At 49.9% G+C, this 23586-nt stretch overlaps 1 protein-coding gene across 2 annotated transcripts in view; it reads right to left on the reverse strand.

Moving 5' to 3' along the window:
- Positions 1-5080: 5080 nt before the first annotated feature.
- CTDSPL (CTD small phosphatase like) overlaps positions 5081-23586 on the reverse strand; it is a 128137-nt gene continuing 109631 nt past the window's right edge. For both annotated transcript variants that reach the window (XM_064360140.1, XM_064360139.1), the window contains exons 5-8: positions 22176-22232; positions 18568-18660; positions 14260-14445; positions 5081-8795 (exon numbers count right to left, since the gene is read on the reverse strand). In XM_064360140.1, coding sequence (XP_064216210.1) covers positions 8670-8795; positions 14260-14445; positions 18568-18660; positions 22176-22232 — 462 coding nt within the window. In that variant the 3' untranslated portion in view covers positions 5081-8669. The remainder of the gene's footprint in view (positions 8796-14259; positions 14446-18567; positions 18661-22175; positions 22233-23586) is intronic.

Below are 23586 nucleotides of genomic sequence, written 5' to 3' on the forward strand. Positions count from 1 at the left end.
CACTCTCCCTCTTCCATCTGCTCGCCTGGCATGTCTGACCTCACACCTAACATGGCCTCAGCCCCCGCCCCCAGATCGACCCTCTCTGAGCCCCAGGAACACGTTCAGTCTGAACATCCAGTGGGTGCTTAGGCCTCACACTTGGAGTTGCCTGGGTTTCTGTCTTCTTCGCCCCCCGCCCTGAGCCAGTGGCCAGTCGGCGGCTGGTTCATGGTGGATCCCGGGCCTGGCCTTCCCTCCTCCACCTCCCGCCTGCTCGGGAGCCAGCTTCCCTCTGAGTCTCTGGCCTGCCTGGCCGCTATGGCCATCCTCCCACAGTAGTCACAGGGATCTTTTTTTCCCCCCAAGATTTAAAAAACCGTGGTAAAATATACTTTTAAATTTACCATTGTACCCCATTTTTAAAATTTAACTTTGAGATGAAGTTTCACCCTTGGTAGCGCAGTGGCGTGATCTCGGCTCACTGCAACCTCCGCCTCCCAGGTTCAAGCAATTCTCCTGCTTCAGCCTCCCAAGTACCTGGGATTACAGGCGTGCACCATCACGCCCAGCTAATTTTGTATTTTTAGTAGAGACAGGGTTTCACTATGTTGGCCAGACCGGTTGCAAACTCCTGACCTCCAGCGATTCACCTGCCTCGGCCTCCCAAAGTGCTAGGATTCCAGGTGTGAGCCACTGCGCCCGGCCTGTATCCGCTTTTAAGTATACGGTTCTGTGGCGTTAAGGACACTCATATTGTGCCACCACTGCCACCATTTCCAGAACTCTTCCATCTTACAAAACTGAAACTCTGTATCCATTCATCACGGACTCCCGGCCCCCAGCCCCGCGTGACCGCCATTCTAGTTTCTGTGATTTTAACTAGAACGAGGCCCCTCACCTCAGAATTTAACCATAAACCCGCTCACACAACCCCGTCTCCAAACCTTCCAGTGGCTTCGCTAAAACCGGGATGCAACTCCCAACGGCCGCTGCTGGCTACCTCTTCCATCACTCTCCCCATGGCTCACGCGTTCTGGCAACACGATTCTTTGTGTCCCTTGAAGACGCCCAGGTTGTTGTCTGCAGAGCTTTGCACTGCGGCGTCTCTGCCTGGAGGCCCCGCGCCGCGTCTTCCCGCAGCTGCTGCTCCTTTACTGCATTTAGGTCCCAGCCCAAATTGCAGCCCCGTGGAGGGCGCTTCCCGCCCTCCTTGGCCACAGCCGCCCCCCTCCGCAGGCATCACCACTTTCCTCATCATGGTGCTCCAAGAGCCTGGGCTCCTTGCTAAGTGATCTTTGGTTAGTGTCCGCCCCAGCTGTGCTGTGAGTCCCCGCGGGCAGGGCCTTGCTCATGTCCACCTGTGTCTAGAATGGTGCCTGGCACACTGCAGCTGCTTAATAAAATGTTTGCCGACACGTTTCTGTGGCCTGCGCCTGACTGTGTGTGTGTGTGTGTCTGTCTGACCGTGTGTGTGAGGGGGTGTTTGCTGACATGTTTCTGTGGCCTGCGCCTGACCGTGTGTGTGTCTTTCTGTCTGGACCCTTACTGGGCTGAGTCCTCCTTCTCTGAGAAGCTGAGGGGTGACCCTCCTCTACTTTGGCTGTAGGCCAGATACCCCAGCTGGCACAATCCAGTGTCAGCAGCTTAGTAGGGGGCACGAGAACTTCTCCAAGGCCCCGCCCCTCAGAACTGTCTGGGTCTCTGCAAACCAGATGTCGCCTGGACAGAGCTGTCCTGTCCAGAACCACCTACTCTGTAACCTGTGATCCCGGGCCCAGGAGAGATGGCAGGCTGGCCTCAGAGCCTGGCCTGGAGCCGAGATGAGCAGCACTGCCTTGAGTCTGGCCTGGGCAGCCTCTGGCTCACACTCCAAGCACACAGAGGGGAAACTGAGGCCCAGGCAGGCTCACAGGCAGCCGGATGTTACAAGAATGGGAGGGTGGGATGCCCAGCCTTTCCCTCCCTCCTCCCCCTAGCAGGAAGGGGGTCCCACCACCCCACCCAATCCCCACCTCCACCCTTCAAGGGGGCCTGCCAGGAATCAGAAGGGCCCTGGGCTGAGTTTGCCTTGCTATCAAGTCCCCACCCTCTTCCTGCCCCAGCCCCCGCAATCTACCACCCCCCCACCCAACAAGTGTCCAGGGCTTGGGGCCCACTTTGTTCCCACCTGGCCTATCTCTGAGGCCCAGCCTGCTCCATGTCAATATTGACTCAGGTGAAGGAGTGGCCCCAAGATAAGTCCAGGCTCCACCCCAGTTTCTCTGGGCTCAGGCATCCTATCCCAGGCCTCATCCCCCAGGCCTTCTCCTGTCTCTCCTCACCTCTCTGGGAGTCCGGGCTCTGGGAGGAGGTCCCTCCCTGAGGGCAGACAGGGATGCGGAGAGAGAACGGCTGACTCAGGACCTGGAGCCCATTGCCTGGAGACGCCCTGGCTCCTTGTACTTGAGGGGAGCAGCCATGGGCCTGCATGTGTCCCCACATCTGGTGGTCCTGCCCTGGGTGGCAGGATGTGGAAGGAGCCATGGCAATGGTCACGGGGCTTGCATAGGCTGGGAGTGACTCCTCCAAGGACACCATGGGAACCGCAGGGTGAGAGGACAGACCAAACGCCAACCCTGGGTCCCTGCAAAGAGGTGTCACTGCCTTGCCTGCTGTGCGCCTGCCCAGCAGCACGCCTGCCCATTAGGACCCAGCTTGGGTCAGGAAAGCCCCTGGCCTGTTGGAGGGGTGGTGGTACAAGGCTGGGGTCCATGCCTGGTGGACAGGGGGGGCTCCACTCTGCTCCCCACCTGTGTGAAAGCAGGTGCTGCCAGCCAGGCAGGGGTCTTATCAGGCCTCCCTCCTCACCCCTGCCTCGGGAAAGGCTCCCAGTGCCCAGGTGGGCTTTCCTCTGTACTTTTCTGGATTTTCCAAGTTTTTAGCAGTGAACATGTATATGGCTGATCTTTTAGGTAGAGCAACATGTCATTTTCCCCAAAGCTCTGGCCGCAGGACCCTTACCACACCTGGGCATCAGGTCTGGAACAGTTTTAGAGGACTTGCCTTTCCTCTGTAGCCAGTCAGAGCAAGGGGTCTCAGCCCTGGCTGCTCTTTCCAGTCATCTTGGCACTTAAAAACATGACACAGAGCTGGGCACGGTAGCTCACTCAGCCACCAAAGTGTAATTCCGGCACTTTGGAAGGCCGAGGTGGGTGTATCACCTGAGGTCAGGAGTTTGAGACCAGCCTGGCCAACATGGTGAAACACCACTTCTACTAAAAATACAAAAATTAGCTGGGCATGGTGGCAGGCGCCTATAACCCCAGCTACTTGGGAGGCTGAGGCAGGAGAATCGCTTGAACCCAGGAGGCAGAAGTTGCAGTGAGCCAAGATTGTGCCATTGCACTCCAGCCTGGGCGACAAGAGCAAAACTCCATCTCAAAAAGAAAACAAACAAAACCAACCAAACAAAAAAAACATGTCACAGGTCCCCACCTGCAGAGATCGGAAGTGGTCTGGGCGGACTCGAGGGAGGTGATTCCAGCGTGCAGCCAGAGCTGAGAACCACTGCGCCAGGAGGGGGCGCTGTAAGGGAGGTCGGGGTGGAAAGCTCTGGGGCCATATCTTCCTCCCCATGGCCTCTGTTCTCACAAGTCAGGCTGGTGGCCATGCCAGTTGGTGGCTCTGGGCCTTAAACAGCCTGCTGACCCACGGCCAGCCCTGGCACAGATTTACTGTGCAAGCATCCAGGTTACGCCGCAACTCGGCCACAAGCCCTCAACGCACTCCTTATCTATAAGCTCAACAGACTTCGTCTGCTAATATGCCACTGTTCCCAGGCTGGCTTTTCCCAGCCATTCCTCCCCACCCTCCTGGGCTTCCTGCCCATTCCTTGGTCCTGTTATACAGACAGATAATATGTGCTCAAATAGAAAACATCAGAGGCATATCTCAGCATGCCCAAGTCCCCAGTAAGTGCCTCATGACGCCCCGTGTGTCCTTCCCACTTAATTCAGGGATCAGTGGACACGCATGAGGATACCTCAGCCTCAGGCACTGCCGCAGTTCTAGCGTTTTATCTGTTTGCCTGTATGCAAGGGTGCGAAGAAGTGGGGTGTGGGGTTGATGCCAGAGAAAGTGAGGGAGGGACAGGGAGGGCGAGGGAGCAGAATGAAGGACACAGCCTAGGAGTCTGGAACCAGGGGAGCAAGCTGCAGTGACTTCTCTCTGGCCGGCCAGCTGCTCCACTGTGACGACCAGGCACCTAGGGGCACGGCGCAGGCTTAGCTGTGGGGTATTTGCGGTTTTGTCTCTGGGTAAATATTAGGTCTCCTGGGCTGACACACATGCTGTGTCCTGAGTTATTTGGGATGAATGTCCATGCCTGGCAGAATCCTGTGTCTTGTGAGGAGCAGACTGCAGTAGTTTGTCTCACTGGCCTGTTTTCTCATCCACAAAATTGGGATAAGACTTACCTGATGAAACTGACGCTGGTGCTCTCTGAATTAGATATCATTATGAAGAGACAGAGTCCTGAGAGTGGCGAAGCCATGTCCAAGTCCCTGCTGGGAGGCCCGAGCCGAGGAGGACTCGCTGCCTCCCTCGCCCGCACGTGCAGAGGGGCTGGGCTGAGCGCACCGGCGACAGATTGTCTCCCCGTGAGAAACTGCCTGGCACATCCTGGCTCGTCTTCCGACTCCTTGCTGTGCTTCATCTGGCAGTCATCTCAGCCACTGTGCCCATGGGTGTGGGTTTAGGCACCACATATAATGCCTGTGGCTCTTACGGGGTGGGAGGGCCCAGTTCTCTCAGGCTGCATTTTTAAGCCTGCTGAGAGGGGTGGAATCTTTGTGGGAGGACAGTGAGCCACACTGCTTCTGGAGAGAGGGGGTCAGAGGGCTGAACAGCAGTCACCCTTGGAGTGACAGGCAATTTAGGTGGGATGGCTTTCTAGCTCCCAGTCTGTGGCTCCTGGGGTGGTGCAGCCCTGCTCCCACCCACCCCTGTTCCCCAGAAGGGAGGATACCAGGAGACCCAAGGTGAAGGCACGAGGCGGGGCAGGAGGTGGAGAAGGCAGGGAGAGGGCTGCTGGTAGAGAAGCAGTCCATCCACAGGAGAGTGCAGTTTCACATGTTTATTTTTGGCAGGAAGGAAATCATTGCGAACCTTTTGATTGACAATACTCGCCCCTGGAAACGTGCACATTACACATGTAGCATTTCCCAAGTAATGCTGGATTGTGTATCACATTCAAATGTCCAACAGAAATCCATGACTACCCAGACACCAGCATCTCCACTACCCAGGGTGGGGGAGGGTGTGTCATCTGCAGAGAAGCTCCTGGGAGAATGGAACAGGAACAGACATGATCAGATTTACAGTACAGTAGGAACAGAGGCAGCCAGCCAGTTTTGCACAGTTGATCAACTGTAAGAACATCAAACTACCCGCTCTTCTCGAACCCTGGCATGCCAGCTGTCCAGCACAGCACCTTTAAAAGCAGAGGCACAAACGTAGGAGTGTTTGACCATAGGGCTGTGTGGTTCCAGATTTTTTATTAGAAAGCCATCTTTAAAAATACAGGGTTGTAAAATGGTGCCAGGTTATAGACTTACAGATTTTTTTTTTACACCAAAAGTTCAAATGCTGCGATAATGACAAGTCAGCATCATTAGGGCTTCCTTGTGTCTCCAGAGACATCTCATCAAAACTGCACGTCAAAGGAGCTTCCTCACCATCAACAGTGGCAGGCGGCATTCCTTTTTCAGTATGCAAAGACGCACTGTTTACAAACAGCTGACGCATGGACCCACAGACCAACACGCAGAATTCCTGAACAAATGGAAGACGGAGCATTACCAACGTCGGGAGTGCCTGGGCACTGCCCCTGGAGGCCTGGCAGGAGAAGTCAGAACATCAGAGCGGGCTGGAGCCCACAAACCCAAGGTGTCCTGCCCCAGAGCTTGACGTCAAAGATACTTCTCCAGAGGACTACATTTAAACCTGGTACAGAAAGGACCCTGGAGACTCAGGAGGTCAGGGCCCTCTTCTGGATACAGAGTTGGGGATATTTTGGTAACGTGGGAAATTATATGGCACAGAGAAGTGGCTAACAGGTTTCATTAGGTTTCGAAGCCCACAATTTAATAAATGGTAATAATTAAAAACAATACCCGTATTTACCTTAAAAAACATAAACCCCAAACATTCATCTCATTTCTTGGCCTCATGTTAGAATTCTATTGCTTCATTTACATGTAGATGATTAAAAATATATATAGATATAGCTATTTGGATTATGTACATAAAGCAGATTCAAGGGTTAAAATAAAAAAGGAATTTTGGAGTGTGGTCAAATAAGGTGCACAGATTCCAGAACCCGCAGAGGGCCTGCTGGCCCTCCCGAGACTTTCGGCGTCTGTGGTGGCAGGGCTGGGCCCTGTCCCTAACGGCTCTGCACTGGCTTCGTGCAGTGGTGCTGACAGTCTCAGGAACTACCAGCTGAAGTGTCTGGCTCAAGCCTGCCAAGTGTCTTCACTCCATCGTCAGAAGTGGAGCACTATTCCTAGCTTCGATTCCCCCGAAATACTTTGCGGTTTCCATCCTTTCTGCCCCTTCTTCCATATAAGGCCCGGTGATGCCAACGAAGGGGGCATGGTTAAGGGTCTAAGGCTCCCATTAGGGCCTAATTCTGTGTGGATGTCAACACACGACAGACACTTGACTGCACATTCAGACATTTAAGGCAGCGGGTTCATTTAATGACTACTTTTCCAAATAAAGGTTTGTGGCACGGGCAGTTCTACCATGTAACCGTCATCATCTGTGGTAATGCCTAGCAAGGGGCTGTTCTATTTGGACCGGCATGTGGATTACTGGGTTTGGAGCACTCAGAATGCTGGGAGACCTGTTTGCCCCCCGAATACTCACTTCCCTTCTGAATATTCGCACAGCGGCCCACAGACCACAGTGCTGTTGGGAGGACATGATTGGCAGCTGGCTTCATCACTTTGTGAATGAAAGCAGAACAAAGACATTTTACTTTCGGCCCGGATTTCCAGTCTTGTCAATGCCAGTCACTCCCACCAGAACTCCGGCTGAAGACCAACCCACAGAGGACTAAGGCAATGGTGCCAACATGAAAGGGTTCTTTTTAATTGTTTTTAAGAGCAATACTTTACAGACTGTCTTGTTGTCAAACAAGGAACATGGCACTGCTTAAACACCAAACTGGGAATGGCTGCAAAGAGCCTGGGCTCCGAGCGGGGAGCTCTTCCTCTCCCTGGTCTGGGGCAATGAGTCCCACATCTAGACAGGCTTCCCCAGCCCTTGGCTCAGAAATAGGCTGTGCTTCTAAGGAGAAGACCAGGAGACGGACTTGGGCCACATCCGTTTGGCAGCTGGTTGAGGCCACAGGTTCTCAAGAGAGAACAGTCAGCTTATTTATCAGACAGGGTCTGATACTGACTGGTTTAAAATTCATGCCACACCAAAGTGGTGCTTTGGTCCTTTTGCCTTGGGACCCTTCAGTGGCCAAAGCCAGGACGGGGATAGGGTGGTGCAGGCTGCCACGGGGTGGGACACCTCTGTTTCTGACCCTGTCCGAGTTTGCAGCTTAGCAGTGAGCATATTCTGAGCATAGGCACAGTGGCAAAGAACAGTGTAACAGCCGCTGGTCAATTCCATTTGGTGGCAGCGCGGTAGCAGCAAGGAAGATTCCCAAACAGCTCCATGTGTATCCAGCTTTTGGAAAGGAAAGACTTAAAAATCAATAAACGGATTTCTTTTATATCCACGGGTTTTAGGGTTTCTTGTAACTGCTCTACCCCAAACAATAACAAAACAACAAAGACCACAAATGTATGGCAGTAGTGTGAGAGCAGAAGTGACAGGCTGTCACTTTTCAAGGGAAAAATGGGACCTCAAGACATACTTGTCACCATCAGAAATGATATAAAAGAATCTGCTGTTTCCGAAAGTGCTGAGCCACACAACTGCAGACACATTCCAAACTGGGTCAAAAATGAATGGAGACAGTGACACAGTCATGACATCCTCCTATCAGGAGCCTGACCCTGCAGCATGCCACAGGTTGTCAGAGCAAAGTCACACCTGTTGGGGGACAGGCTCCTGTGGCTCACTCCCCTCCCTTGGCAACCCCCGCCACACACACACACACACGCTACCAGGTTCTAGAAAATTGTCATGTTCAACTTCTTATAGTATCTAAGATAATAAAAGACTAAAGATGTCTGGAAATCTGCTGTGTAGAAAAATTAACTCTCGGCTTAAAATAACATCCAAAAGGCACTTCATCCTGTAGGAGAGAGACTCAGAGTTGGGTCAGCTGCTCCGAGCTGGGATAGAAGGGGCAGGTAGTCTGTTGGAGGGAGGACGGTTTAAAGGAAGTCTGATAGAGATCAAGCTTTTTTTTTTTTTCTTTTTTCGTTTTTTTTTCTTTTTGGTATGTTTTAAGAAAAGCAAATCCAGTAAAATGCATGTTCCTTTATGAAATTTGCTAAAAGAGTTCTTTTAAAATAGTTGTTTCTGTTCTTAAAAAAACAAAACAGGTAGGCATGGCCACATTCACCCTGTGGCCTGGAGCACGGAGTATCCTCACTTTCAGCTCCCAGGGAGCTGAGGACAGGCAGGTCCCCTGAGGCCAGAGGTTCCAGAGTGCACAGGCGGGAGGCAGGCAGAGGCCGGGGCTACCTATCGCAGAGTCTGTGCAGCATGCTGTACACGTCGTCCTCCCGGCTCAGGCCCTCAAAGAAGGGGATGAGGTCCAGCAGCTCCGTGTCCGTCATGTCATCGAACCAGGACTGCACAGGCACCTGGAAGACAGCGCACGGAGGAGGCAGCAGGACTGCATCGAGGGCTGGGGCTGCTCCTAACCTAGCTGGGTGCCCGGACTCGAAGCATTTTCTTTGGTGAGGAAAACTGGTGTCATCACCGTTCTCATCACCATCATTTTCTTTGTTCCCTTGTTCAAATCGACACCAATCCAAAGCCACGAGGCTTGGGAGATGGCTCAGGGAGGCAAAGTTAAATGTACCCAGTTTGTGTGCATTTGCCCGTTTTATTTTCCTCCCACAGAAAAGGTAGCCAGAGCACAGAATGTATAACTAGCCTTGCCACCTGCCAACTTCAAAAAGCTCTTTCTGCTGCACCGGATCGGCTCCTTGCACCTCAGAGCACTTGGAGCCAGAGGTTACCTGCCAACCACCGACACCAGGGAGCTCACATCCGGGACACAGGAAGGCTTCTGCCTAGCGTCACTGTGCAATATTACATCACAAAGAGAAGTGGTAAATTTCCTCCCTTGCTTAACAGTGATCAGTTAAAAGTAGAAGTCTAAAATTGTAGAACATTCTGAATCTATTGGCATAGAGAATTTTCCCTTAATTTTAGAAAGAGGAGTATGGAGGGGTGGTAGCCAGGGGTAAAGAAGAGATTTAAAAACAAATCTGAAGAAACCAAACATGTTTAAAAGTAACAAATCTTACAAGTAGCCCTTTTACAAATCTAAAGATAGCTTAGCAACACAAACATTTATTATGTAATTTTGAAAAATAAAGTATGCCGGGCGCAGTGGCTCACGCCTGTAATCCCAGCACTTTGGGAGGCTGAGGTGGGTGGATCATGAGGTCAGGAGATTGAGAGCATCCTGGCTAACATGGTGAAACCCGGTCTCTACTAAAAATACAAAAATTAGCCAGGCATAGTGGCACATGCCTGTAGTCCCAGCTACTTGGGAGGCTGAGGCAGAAGAATCACTTGAACCTAGGAGGTGAAGGTTGCAGTGAGCCAAGATTGTGCTACCACACTCCAGCCTGGGTGAGAGAGTGAGACTCCATCTAAAAAAAAAAGGAAGATAGAGAAATAAAGTAAGGGTTAATAAAGAAATGACTATGCCTAGGGGATGGGGAGTAGAGGAGATGGCAGAAATGAACATGGACTTCTCTATCTTTATTGATAGTTTTGATGTTGGAACCATGTGAATGTGTTATATAATTAAAATACAATTAAACTGTTAAGAGCAATAAAAGTGATTCTAAGTATATATAAAATTGGTGACAAAACCACATAATTACTTCAAGTGATGTGTGTGTGTGTGTGTGTGTGTGAGAGAGAGAGAGAGAGACAGGGTCACACTCTGCTGCGCAGGCTGGAGTGCAGTGGTACAAACATAGCTCTGCGGCCTTGACCTCCTGGGTTCAAGTGATCCTTCCACCTCAGCCTCCCAGGTAGCTGGGACTATAGGCATGTGCCACCATGCTTGGCTAATTTTTTTTTTCTGAGATGGAGTTTCCTTCTTGTTGACCAGGCTGGAGTACAATGGCACGATCTCGACTCACTGCTAACTCTGCCTCTGAGGTTCAAGCAATTCTCCTGCCTCAGCCTCCTGAGTACCTGGGATTACAGGCCCCTGCCACCATGCCTGGTGAAGTTTTGTATTTTAGTAGAGATGGGGTTTCACCGTGTTGGTCAGGCTGGTCTCAAACCCCTGACCTCAGGTGATCCACCCACCTCAGCCTCCCAAAGTGCTGGGATTATAGGAGTTAGCCATCACACCTGGCCAATTTTTTTTTTTTTTTTTTTAGTAGTGACGTGGTCTCGCTTTGTTGTCCAGGCTGGTTTCAAACTCCTGAGCTCAAGCAATCCTTCCTCCTCAGCCTCCCAAAGTGCTGGGATTGCAGGCAGCCAGGTAAGCCACCAAGCCTGGCATTCAAGCGATTTGAAAACATGGTGTTATGACTGTACACCTCTCTACAAATTCCTAAGCTGCATACAGTTGTCTTCTGATTAGTTATAATTTAGTACTGCTACCGAAATCACTAAACATATACTATAGAATAAATCAAATATATAATTATGTTAGTATCTTTAAAAATCAAGAGTTTCGGCATAAGAGAAAGAGACACAAATATAAAATGGAGAAGCAGGCCGGGCGCGGCGGCTCACACACTTTGGGAGGCCAAGGAGGGCGGATCCTGAGGTCAGGAGATCCAGGCCATCCTGGCTAAGACGATGAAACCCCATCTCTACTAAAAATACAAAAAATTAGACGGGCATGGTGGCGTGCACCTATAGTCCCAGCTACTCGGGAGGCCGAAGCAGGAGAATCGCTTGAACCCAGGAGGCAGAGGTTGCAGTGAGCCAAGGTCGAGCCACTGTACTCCAGCCTAGGCAAGAGAGCGAGACTCCATCTCAAAACAACAACAACAACAACAACAACGACAACAAAGAAGCAAAGAAGTTACGTGAAAACTTAATGTTGAACTGGAAAAACCAGTATGAACTTAGGATTTGGTTTTCTTTCTAAACATATGTCATTTTTAGCTCTGCCCTGCAGTATGGGCTAGAAGTGAAGTACATCCCAGCTGCAGTGAAAACCACCTAAACTGTGGTCTCTAAATACCACTTCCACTAACGGGAACCAGGTACCATACAAAAATGGCTGGTTGCAGGGCTGAGGCAGGAAGTCTTCCTCATGAGCCTGGAACATTCTGTTACTCCAGAAAGCAAGGAAGCTACAGGTTGAGCAGCTCTAATCTGAAAAATCTGAATTATGAAATGCCCCAAAATCCGAAATGTTTTGAGCACTGAGATGGCCCCGCAAGTGGAGAATCCCACCCCTGACCTCACGTGCCGGGTGGTAGTGAAAATGCAGGCGCAAGACGCATGGTTTGTTTAGTGTTCCCAAGTTATCAAAAATATTGTATGAAATTACCTTTAGGCTACGTGCATAAGCTGTGCATGAAACAGAAATGAATTTAACGTTTACACTTGGTTCCAACACCGAGATACCAATTATGTTGGATACACCAGCAAATATTCCAAAATCCTAAAAAATCCAAAATCCAAAACACTCTGGTGCCAAGCATTTTAGATAAAGAATGCTCAACCTATATCAAAGACTCGTTATTTTAAGGGGTCTCCACCGCCAAAGGTGAAAATCTGAGCATGCGAAAGAATAATAAATGGATTGAAACGACAACAAATCCATGAGTTCATGATGATACTAAAAAAAATTTATTGGCTACTTTTGGAGGCTGCTAGAGCGCCAACTCATTAGTCTGAAAATAGCAATTGCCATTTTGCAGTTCCTCGTGAAACAGTGTAGACAATGAGCAGCAACAGCTGCTGAAATGACGAGGTGAGAGGTGCATGGGGAGTTTTCTAACAGATGGATCAGGCTAACAACACCTGAACCCAATGATCAATTTTAAATCTTTAAAAGTGGGACAACCTGACATTTTATGACTCCTGGTATGAATGATATCATCATAAGCATATAATACCTATGATGTCTTCTTTTTTTTTTTGAGATAGGGTCTTGCTCTGTCACTCAGGCTGAAGTGCAGTGGCATGAACATGGTTCGCTGAAGCTTCAACCTCCTGGGCTCAAGAGATCCTCCCACCTCAGCCTCCCAAGTAGCTGGAACACAGGTGTGTGCCACCACACCAGCTAATTTTTTTTTCTTTTATTGTAGAGCCCAGGTCTTGCCATGTTGCCCAGGTTGATCTCAGACTCCAGGGCCCAAGTGATCACTTGCCTTAGCCCCGAAAGTGCTGGGATTATAGGTGTGAGCCATTGCATCCGACCTCTATGATATATTCTTGCAAAAAAAAAAAAAATCTAATCTAATCAAACAGTAGAGCTCTAAGGTGGCTATAAAAACATATTAAACATCATCACAAGGCAGCAGCCGGACAAATCCAGAATGTAGGAGATTTCTACAAGACAGAACACCAGGGCTTCTTCAGCAAATACATGGTATAAAAGAGAAAAGGGGTGGAAAGGGAGAAATGTTAAGATTACAAAAGAATGAAGAGACATAGTAACCAAAGCAATGCATGGATCTTTTTGATCCCGACTGAAAGAATCCAAATGCATGAAAACTCTTTGAGAGGACAGGGACAATGTGAACAGTCTGGATATTAGACAATGTAAGAAACTGTTACTTTGTCAGATCTGATCATGACTTGTGATTATATTAAAAAGGAATCCTTATCTGTTACAGACACATTGCCAAATATATTCAAATACATTATGTTGACTTTGATTTACTCAGTAAAATGAACGTATTTACATATAAATACATTTGGAGTGTTTATTCAAATAATGATTCCACATAGCCAAGTGAATTGAGTTTGAATTTTTTTTGGGGGGGGAGGCGGGTGTTGCAAGTGGGACTATGGAGTTCTGGACTGAAGGAAAGGACTTTTGCAGGCTTATGTGGAATCTGAGAGCCTGTGCTTGAGAGGAAGCATCCTCCCCAGGGAAACCCGCCTGGTGTGGCGGTGATAGGGGTCAGCAGTCAGGAACCCTGGCTGGCCTTCCTTCCCCTGAAGTGTTGGGCAGCAGGAGGGAGGGCAGCCCCTCTTGCCCAGAGAGTTGTGCTGCACGCAGTGAGTAGACACTGAGAGCCGCCATGCTCCAGGGAGCTTTATGTAGGAAATGTTCCCAATGGGTGTTTTTTTGACATCATGATGAGGTGGCAAAGCTTGGCACTCTTATTTGAAGACCTTATTGAAGTGTTTTATCCTTTTTTTTTTTTTTTTTTTTTTTAAAGACAGAGTCTCCCTCTCTCGCCAGGCTGAAGTGCAGTGGCACGTTCTCAGCTTACTGCAACCTCCGCCTCCCTGGTTCAAGTGATTCCTGTGTCAGCCTCCCAAGAAGCTGGTACTACAGGTGCGCGCCACCACGCCCAGGTACTATTTTGTATTTTAGCAGAGATGGGGTTTCATCATGTTGGCCAGGATGGTGTCGATTTCCTGACCTTGTGATCCACCGCCACCTTGGCCTCCCGAAGTGCTAGGATTACAGGTGTGAGCCACCACCCCTAGCCTATTTGTTCTTAAAAAATACATCTGTTAAAGAGATTACCCAGGCCTCCTTAGTCTACAGGGGGCATGAAGTCCTAGGCAGTAACTGGCTCCAGGAGGTTAATGCCAACAGAACTCGTGTCAATAACAATACTAAAAATGTCGCTGAGACGACACAGGCTTATTGTGCATTTCCCAGTATACATTGCCACACTGCAGCCTCCAGGGAGCCTATGAGATCAGCATTCCTATAATTCCCATTTGACAGATGAGGCAGCAGAGGCTCAGTGAGGTTAAATCACTTGGTCAATTTAGCAGTCAGTGCAACTGCTAAATGGCAAAGCTGGGGTTTCATCAGGAAAAGGCCCAGAGACCTTCTCGTGTAGGTGCTCAAAAGTGGTGCCTGCCTGGCAAGACAGAGGGCTCAGACGGAGCTCGACATTTTCTTTCTTTGGGGCCACTTACTGCATTCTCAGGATGGAAGATGTATGAGGCAGGGGAATTGTCGATAATGATCACTTTGCTCAGCTCCCGCCCAAGGCGACTCAGGTCCTTCACGTAGTTCCCACGGTGAAAAACACATGATTCTCTGAAGAGCCGGGCCCGGAACACACCCCAGCGGTCTAGGAGGTCAGCCACAGGGTCTGCATACTGGAAAAGAGGTGTCACAATGAAGGCTGGGTGCTTAAAAGAGCACCCAAACCCTGACCTACTGCAGCAAGATCCAGATTACTTTTCTTAAAAAGGGGATTTAATAATAAGATGTGTTTAGGAGCCTGGTTATTTTCCTCTCTGTGTACATAAGATGGCACTGGATTCTTCCATTTCTCTCACATCCAACCCACCAGAAATTGTCAGTTTTAGCTTCAAAAATAGCATGACTCCATTTGCATCTCTCTATTTATATTGTCACCGCCCTTGGCCCAGGCCTCTGATCTCTGGCCTGGAATGACTGAGCCTCGTGAAAAAGCTGTCTTTTTCATAGGGCCTCCTTTCTAGCCCATTCACCTAGAAGCTGTCAGAGTGGCCAGCAGAAAACATGTGTGATCGTGTCACTCCTCTGCTGAAAACTCTCCACTGTCTACACGCTGCGCTTGGAGTAAGGCCCACGTTCCTCACTGCCGCGTCCCACATGGCCACAGCTGAATGATCTCCATCTGGAGCCACACCGGTTTTGCGCAGGGTCAGGACCTTTGTACCAGTGTTCCCTCTGCATACGTGCTCTCCCCAGCTCCTTGCAGAGCCTCTATCTCCTGGTTTTTCAAGTCAGGTCTTGACTTCCTCTCCCATCCATCTAGAGCCACCTCTATCTTCCTTTCTGGATTGTTTCCCTCACAGAGTGGGGTACCACGTGGGATTGCCTGAGTTCCTCTCCACTTGTCAGGGTCCAGGTCTGAAACATTCCCACCACCACATCCCTAGCACCTCCCAGAGCACCTACCACAAGAGGGGCTCCGTAAATACAAATTTCACCTGGAATCCATGAGCTGGCTCCAGTGTGTCTTGAATGGCATTACACTGCCCCCTAGTGGTCCTCTGGGCACTTGGGCCAGCCCAGCCCTGGAGTGTTAGGTTGGTGCCCAGCTGCCCACTCCCATGGATGCCCATCCACTATCTTGAAGCCCAGGAGCTAGATGGGAGTTTGAGCCCAGCTCACAGTTGGGGTTCATCCTGTCTGGCCCTCTCTCATGACCTAGGGGATTTCCCCCAAAGCAGGCTTGGATAAAGAAACAAAGGGGCTTCTGAGAAAATCCTCATAACTAAAAATACCTAAAAGAGTGGGCCACACTGATTGGCTGGGTCTGGAAGAAAGAGGAGCAGTTTCCAAGCTTGACATGAGGCCAGGCCTCTGCACCAAGACCAAGTGAGGGGTATGACCAGGCATCAGCACGGGCCCAGTGACTCTGCCAGGGAGGCAGAGAACACCTGCGGCTGGTGGTGCTGGGAATGCCAGCGGTGGAGTGCAGAGCAGCTTGGACTACAGAGCAAGTGCCGGCACAGCTGTGGGACGCGGGCTGCAGGCAGCAGCTGTGATTCCAAGGACATCCTGTAGGATGCAGAGTCCAGGAGCAGCTGTGTTTCCTATTGGCCAAGGGAGGTGAGAGCTTGGGGTGCTACGCTTATCTGCTGGTGAGGCTAGTCAGGAGCCATGTGGGTGGGTTGTGGGCAACTGACTCCAGATCAGGGGTGTCCAGTCTTTCAGCTTCCCTGGGCCACACTGGAAGAAGAATTGTTTTGGGCCACACAAAATATACTACCACTAACAATAGCTGATGAGCTTAAAAAAAAAATTGCAAAAAAGTCTCCTAAATGTTTAAAGAAAGTTTACAAATTTGTGTGTGGCCACATTTAAAGCTGTCCTGGGCCACATGAGGCCTGTGGGTCACAGGCTGGACAAGCTTGCTCTAAATGGAAAAAGATGATCCATTTCCTCATAATCATGAACACCTGTGGTAGCACCTATCTTTCAAGAAAGTGTCTGAGGCCTCCAGGCCTTAGAGGATGAATGTGAAGAATGTAAGCTTCACAAGGGCAGGGACTTTGTCTCTTTTGTTCTCTGCTGTATGCCCAGTATGTAGTGCTGTGCCTGATACATAATAGATACTAAGTACATATTTGCTGGGTGAATGAAGGAAGGAATGACAAAGAAGTAGATACTGAAAGGCTACGACAGTCAGCTTGAGGTTCCTGCAGGCCCCTTGGCAGCAGGCAAGGAGGTCCACTGCACCACTACTGCTGGCTGGGAGCTGAGCCCACAGCCAAGGACGGTGGCATGACCACCCATCAGCAGGACATACATATCAGGGAGGAAAGAGGGTGGAAGTCTGCACTGGGAAGCTGGTTTGGCTCAGCTAGGCTGGGGGAGCAGCAAGAGAAGGGCTGAAGAGACAGATGGAGGGGCAGGTGCGAGCCGTCCAGGAAGAGAAACTGAACAGGGATGCTTTAGCAAATGCTGGGGACAGTGCCAAGGAAGAGTGTTTTCAATTTTCCCAAATAAAAAACAACTCTCACTTCGCTGCAACGGGTGCAATCTTCCTGTTGATTTCTTTGGTTATCACTTTAGGCTCTTCAGCATCCCAGAACAGTGTTGGAAGAGCCACTGCCGCTACAGATAACAATCGTCTTGGTACCACTCCTCTGAAAGATTACCCACTGGGAAGATTATATTTTCCCCGAGGCCTCGTTCTCTTCTTGACATGCAAAAATAAGGACAAGGATCTTGAATCCTGCTCCACTGGCTCATGCTCTCAGGCCTGGTGATGAGTCTGGCAGCATTTGTGCAAGTGGGGCTCTCCCTCCCCTCAGTCATCACAGAGATGGACCCAACCAGCAATGGCCAGGCCAGCAAAGCAGTGGGCACCAGGACACCGTCCAGAAGCAGGACATGGCAGAGGAAGCTACGGTGTGATGTCCTGGAGACACGCAAATGGTCAACGTGGGCCCCAGAAAACTCATCTTTGGGACCACTTAGGGTCCCTGAGATGCCCATGGAGACAACTGTGGTGCTACCAACAAATGGATGGTGTCAGCCCCATCAGAGTCAGGCTGTGGGAAACGGTCAAGGCCGACCCTGCCTGCCCCACACACGACGGGCACCCTGCCACACCTGTGAAGGGGGACACTAAACCACACTGGGAGGCTTGGGGACCTGCTCGTTTCCTTAAACAGTGGAGAGGACAAAGAGACCGTTCTGTTTGGTCAGAGCCAGTTTAGATGTTAGGACAGATTCATACCAAGCGTTAGGATCAAGACGTGTCTCAATGATTTTTATCATCATCAATAAATATATGTATATATATATTTTTGAGACGGACTCTCATTCTGTCGCCCAGGGTGGAGCACAGTGGTGTGATCTCAGCTCACTGCAACCTCTGCCTTCTGGGTTCAAGTAATTCTCCTGCCTCAGCCTCCAGAGCAGCTGGGATTACGGGTGCCTGCCACCATGCCCAGCTAATTGTTTTTGAGTAGAGATGGGGTTTCACCATGTTGGACAGGCTGGTCTTGCACTCCTGACCTCGCCCTCCTTGGTCTCCCAAAGTGCTGGGATTACAGGCGTGAGCCACCGTGCCCAGCCTATCATCATCAATAAACAATTATAGCAGAAAACAATGAACATCAGGAGTGCTTACCACGTGAAGTGCTTACCACGTGACAATGCCCAGCACGGTATGTGGAACAGAGCAAGTGCTCAATGAAGACTGGCTGTATGTGAGTCAGACACTGTGCTAAGTCCTCGACATCTGTGATTTCATGTGATCTAGCCGCAGGGTAGATGGAATTATCTCCAATTTATGGAAGAAACCCACATGAGAAGTAACTTGCCTCAGACCACACAGCTCACTAGGGCAGTCGGAACTCTCATTCAGCCCATGCACGTGGGTAAGTCTCCAACACTTATCTCTCACTTGCTTCTCCCTCAGATCTGTGAAAGCAAAACCCAAGGACACAGGGGCCTCTAGCCTTTGGTCGACAGTCAATGGTTGAGGGGTACACCATCCTTTGTCTGTTACACTGGACCTGTTTGTGATTCCCTGGACTGTGGACACCCAGCTTCAGGTGGCTGCACACAGCAACTTCATGGAGCATTTGTTCTAAGTGCTCCCTGTCACCATGGTAACCCAGAAGCCTTTCAGGCTGGCACCATGCACATGGCCTGCATCCATCCCATCTGGGGTGGGAACCTGTCACCATAGAAATAGCTTCCCCCACCAAAACAAAGGGCTGCTTGATGGATTGGGGGTAGGGGTGGAGGGGCTGGGAAGCAGGACTCACCTTGGCCAAGCTGGCAGTAAAAAGCACACATTCAAAAAGCTGCCCCATCCTCTGGAGGAACTCGTCCACATGTGGCCGCTTCAGCACATACACCTGCAATGGCAGGAGACAGCAGGCTGGTCAGATGTGGCAGTTGCTGGGATGGCCCAGGGCCCAAATGCCCACTGTAGGAAGAATTGCTACAGAGGTTCCTGCCTCCCTCCCCCAGGCCTATGCACAGCAGGCAGAGGCCCAGTCTATTTGAGGGGCTATGGAGTCACACATGGCACTCCTCAGACGGGGCTCCAGAGCTGAGTTCACTGCAGACGCTCTTCCTAAGGGAAAATGAGAAGCTGACCACGGTGTGGAGGGTCTTGGGGATATTCAGGGCCAGCAAGTGGAAGGATTGTACCATGTTTGTGTGTAATGACTCGTTCATTTCATGTGTGTTTCTCAGCACCTGCTGAGGGTTGGGACCTATGTGTGCACAGGCCACGCTCTTGGTGTTGTCCTTTAAGAGGTCCAGGCCCAGCCTACTGCCCAGCAGGTCTGGGATTACTCTGGCTGCCACCTCCTGTCCTGGATGGGCATCCCCCTCACTAGGAAGGCCTGGGGTTGACGCACAGGCCCAGCAAAGCTGCAAGAAGAGGCTTTCTTGTCAGCTCGGGAAGCTCTCTCTGCCACCGTAAAGGTTAGGCTTGGTACGTTTCAGGGGATGTGAATCCATCCTATTCTTGGACCCCAGAAATAATCCATCGGGAGGCATCTCTGAGCAGAGGGGTGCAAAGAGTAGCCTTTTCTAGAATGGCTGGACTCTGTGCACTCTTTTGACCAGGCCAGGCTAGCGGGGAGAAGTGAGGCCAGGCTTCAGACCATACATAGGCTCCTGATTAGGGCGCTTGAATGAATCTGGGGAAACAAGGGAGATGGGAGAGAAGGCGAAGCTGGTGAGAGAACACAGAGGAAGTGGGAGGAGGGAAGAACTAATTCAAACTTGAATAAATTCGGTTTGAAATTAGCCACTTCACTAAAATAAATCAAACTCTTTAAAATTCAATTCAGCATTATTTACTGAGGCCCAGCTCTGAGCTCAGCCTGATGCAGTTGCAAAGATGAATAAAACACAGGCCTTGTCCTTGAAGAGCTCACACTCTAGAGCAGACACATGCAAAAACATATACAAATAAACACGGTATAATGAAAATCGTAGTAGAGGGATACATTAAGGACAATTAACTCCCCTCACAAGGAGAGGGGATCGTGGAAGATGACATTTGGCCTGGACCTTGAAGGATAAATAGGAGTTTACCAGGCCAATAAGGATGAGAAGAAGTGAGCTTCCAGGCAGAGGAAAACAGCAGGAGCACGAGACCCGAAGCCTGAGATTACCTGGGATGTTAGAGAGCAGCCAGGCTGTGTGCCCAGCCGTCAGAGGCAGTGAGAGAAGCGGGAGCAGCAGGGCTGGGAGAGGACGTGGCTGAAGATGAAGTGAGAGGCAGGTCATGGTGGGCATGTTAGGGCCTTGAATGGCAGATGGAGCAGGTGAGAATGGCAGGAGGAGCAGAGGGGAGACGGGGGCTCTGTACCACATGCTGGGCGTGCTGCTGGCTGAGGAATTCTACACAGAACAAAGTCATTTTCAAGGTGCCAGAAGCAGGAGCTCAAGAGGGCCAGGAATCAGTGGGAAACTTATGAGTGACTGAAAGAAGGAGGTGGACAGGGGTCTGGAGGAACAGGATGTCACAGAGTGGGTGTCAGCACAGCTCTGAGGATCTGGGAAGCTGGGGTAGTGCTGAGGGCAGGGCCTGTGGCTGCAACAGCTCCAGATTCCCACTCTGTCCACAAGACTCCTCGTTGCCAGCAAATGGGTGTGGCCTGTGGTCCTCAGTCTCTCTGGGAGTCCTGCTTGGAAAGCAAGCTTTGCTACATGCAAAGGGCAGGAGACTGATTTGGGAACTCTGGCGTTGCTGCCTCTGGCAGAGAGGGGGAGTCCTGAGCCCGGATGCCGGCGTCCAGGCCCGCGTCCCCGTGCAAGTAACCAAGAATAGGCCCATTGGGACCTGCACAGCCTATCCTGGATTACTTGAACGAGGCCACGGCCTTCGCCAGGGCTTTGGTCCTCCTGCCCTTGGCGCCTGTGGCTTCATTCCCTCGGGAGAGAATTTCTGACCCCAGCCCTGGGACCTTGTGGTATCACAGCACAGGCAAGATGGAGGAGCTACAGTGGCTCCTGCAAGAATGTGTCAGCAGCGGGCAGGCCGGTCACGCTTACAGTCACATGGTATGAAGGATTAATTTCTCTCCTAATTCTTGCCAGACCATTGGGCAGCCTCTCCTTTGTCTCATCATGAGCACTGTGTAACACAAGCCAAGATGATCCATGCAGAAGCCTTAACTGCTTCTCAGATGCTGAGTTAATTCAGTTGATGCTTTTGCAAATGTTAAATACCCAAGTGCCTCTTGTTTTGGCTCTGTGATGGCTTTTAAAAGCATGAAGTGTGGAAACACTAGGGAAAAAGCTGCCTCTCCCAGGGACTATTTCCTGGCAGGACATCCTGGAGAATAAGCAAGAAAGCAAGGACATGGGAGAAAAGGGACTTGAGTATCAGGAAAAGAGACCTGGGCCAGGAGGCAGGAGACTGGAATTTTCATTTTAATTTTTCCCATTGTATGACCCTGAACCAATCCCTTCCCTGGCGGAGCCTCAGTTTCTCCATCTAGACAATGAGGCGGCCGGACCAGCTGATTCCCAAGCCTTTACCAGTTCTGACACCTTGCACCTAAGAACCAAAGACTACTGACATTGCTAAGAAAAGATATCCTATCGTAACTCAAGTACCAAGAAAGTTGCCTTCCTGAGCTATCAGGCCGGATACTCTCCCTTTAAGACCTTAGACTTGACAAGGAAGATGGTTAGATCATCCCTGTGGAAAACCTGACGAAGCTTCCCTGACGAAGCTTCAACCTCTAAGGCTAGTTTTCCTACAACGTTTCCAATTTGTTCATAAATGAAGCTATTTCCGGAAGAGCTTTATGCAGATAAGGAAAAAAAAAATCAGAAGCAACGAAGACGCATGCCAACTGACTACGGCATCTTTATTCACAGCAGCCTGCGGATCCGAAAACTCACACCCTCTCCACTTTTTCTTTTGGGCTGGGATTTGCTAAAGATTCACTGGAGAAAACGATGCAGGAATGATAAGATCAGTCTGGCGCAGCTGGCATTGAGAATGGACACTTTTTCCCGAGACTCCACCATAAGTGGGTGGCCTGTGGCATTTTCCTGTTGCCTGCTAGGAGAGTAGCCGAAAGCAATTACATGAGGAAGTTAATTAGACCATCAAGCTAGGCCAGTGGGGATACGGAAACTTTGAAAGTCTGCTTCAAACCAAAGCACTGTTTGAACTGGCAACCGCGCCTAATATTTACGCCTATCGTTTTCCTTATAATCTCAGTATAAAGTAAATTCACTGGAGTGAAAAAAAGCAGAAAAACATTGTATTTATTACAGTATGCTTCCTTTTGATTCAGTAATTATTACTGAAATGAGAATTTAGAGATAAAGTTCATAGGATATGTAATTACTAAAAAATCTTAGCTGAAACTCAAATTTAGTGTCGATTTCTTACCTGATGTATAGTTCCATCGATTTCAACCGGAACAATAAAATCGGCATTACTAATAGGCTAGAGAGAAAAGAGACTATAATTAATATGTCTGAAAGAACAAAAAAACCCTGGAAATTTTAGCAAGAAAAAAGCTTGCCTGGACCAATGTTTTGGTTATTGGAAAAAACAGTTCAGGAGGAGGATGCTGAAGCATGCCTTGGTTCCTTAAAATAAGCACAAGCAGGAAAGCACATTATTTTCCATTCTGAATGTCATTACATTTTCAGCATCTTGATCCAATATCACCTGCCTGGCCTCAACCAGAATGTGTGGCACTGCTTGGCTAGAGGATGGGGCTCCTGAAAACTCCAGCTCTTGCCCCGAGTCCTGCTGAGGTGACAGGGAACCACCGCTAGCCACCAGAGGGAGGAGTGAGCACCTGATGGGCTCAGAGGACAGTGCTGCTTGAGGGAAAACTGTTTGTACTTGGACCCACAAGTGGGGGCTGCCCTGTGATGGGCTGCTAGCTGATGCTGGCCACACGGACTCAAAGCAGTGCCAAAGCCATGTGGGGGCAAAGTCAGAGGCCACAGGCCACACCCTGGGGCAGGCTCTTCTCCCCTGAACCTGTTTCTCCTCTCTTCCTTAGCTACTGTGATGGGTCTGATGCATGCCCGTGGCCCCAACCAATCCTGAGAATCAGTGATTTCAGGTCCTCCCAGGTGGCCTGGCAGCAGCTCGTGCCTTGGGTGGGGGTGGACAGCCAGCCCACCCTATACTGCCCTGCTCCAAGGAACACAACATCTAGCACACCCACAAACTTCTGGATATTTAAAATAACTCTTTCACAATATTAACGACATTTAACATGCAAATAAGATTCTTCAGCAGTCATCGTGTTCTCAATGATGAACTTACACACAGTTCTCAATGGAATTCCACAAATTAGGTACAAAACTACTTAAATGAACAGGACCAACTGAATCATCAGCCTACAAACCCCTGGACAAGAGGGGAGAGGCAGAAGGAAGGAGAAGGGGTGTGGGGTGGCCACTGGGCAGGGGTGAGGGAACAGCATCTCCGGTCAGACTCTGAACTGAGATCTGCTTTTAAGCCTGTCACAGTACACACAAACCCTCTTCACTGATATATAAACTCAAAACAAAACAAAACAAAAAACCAAAACGTGGACAATGCTACATCATGGCACCATTACTAAGCACTTAGCTCACGCTCACTGTTTACTCCCAGAGTTGGAAGGCCAAGGATGAGTTCAGTATAATTTCACAACTAAAATCAGAATCATACTAAAAAACAAAAGGAAAGACCGAAAGAGACTCTCCCAAGGCATTAGATTGTAGAATCACATTCCACAGAGCATATTAAAAGAGAAAAATCATTCTCCAGCTCACAGCAAGCACCGCCCTTCCTC

Source organism: Aotus nancymaae, unplaced genomic scaffold (assembly GCF_030222135.1).
Source record: "Aotus nancymaae isolate 86718 unplaced genomic scaffold, 86718_ANA_hifiasm-v0.15.2.pri h1tg000038l, whole genome shotgun sequence".
NCBI classification, from domain to species: Eukaryota; Metazoa; Chordata; class Mammalia; order Primates; family Aotidae; genus Aotus; species Aotus nancymaae.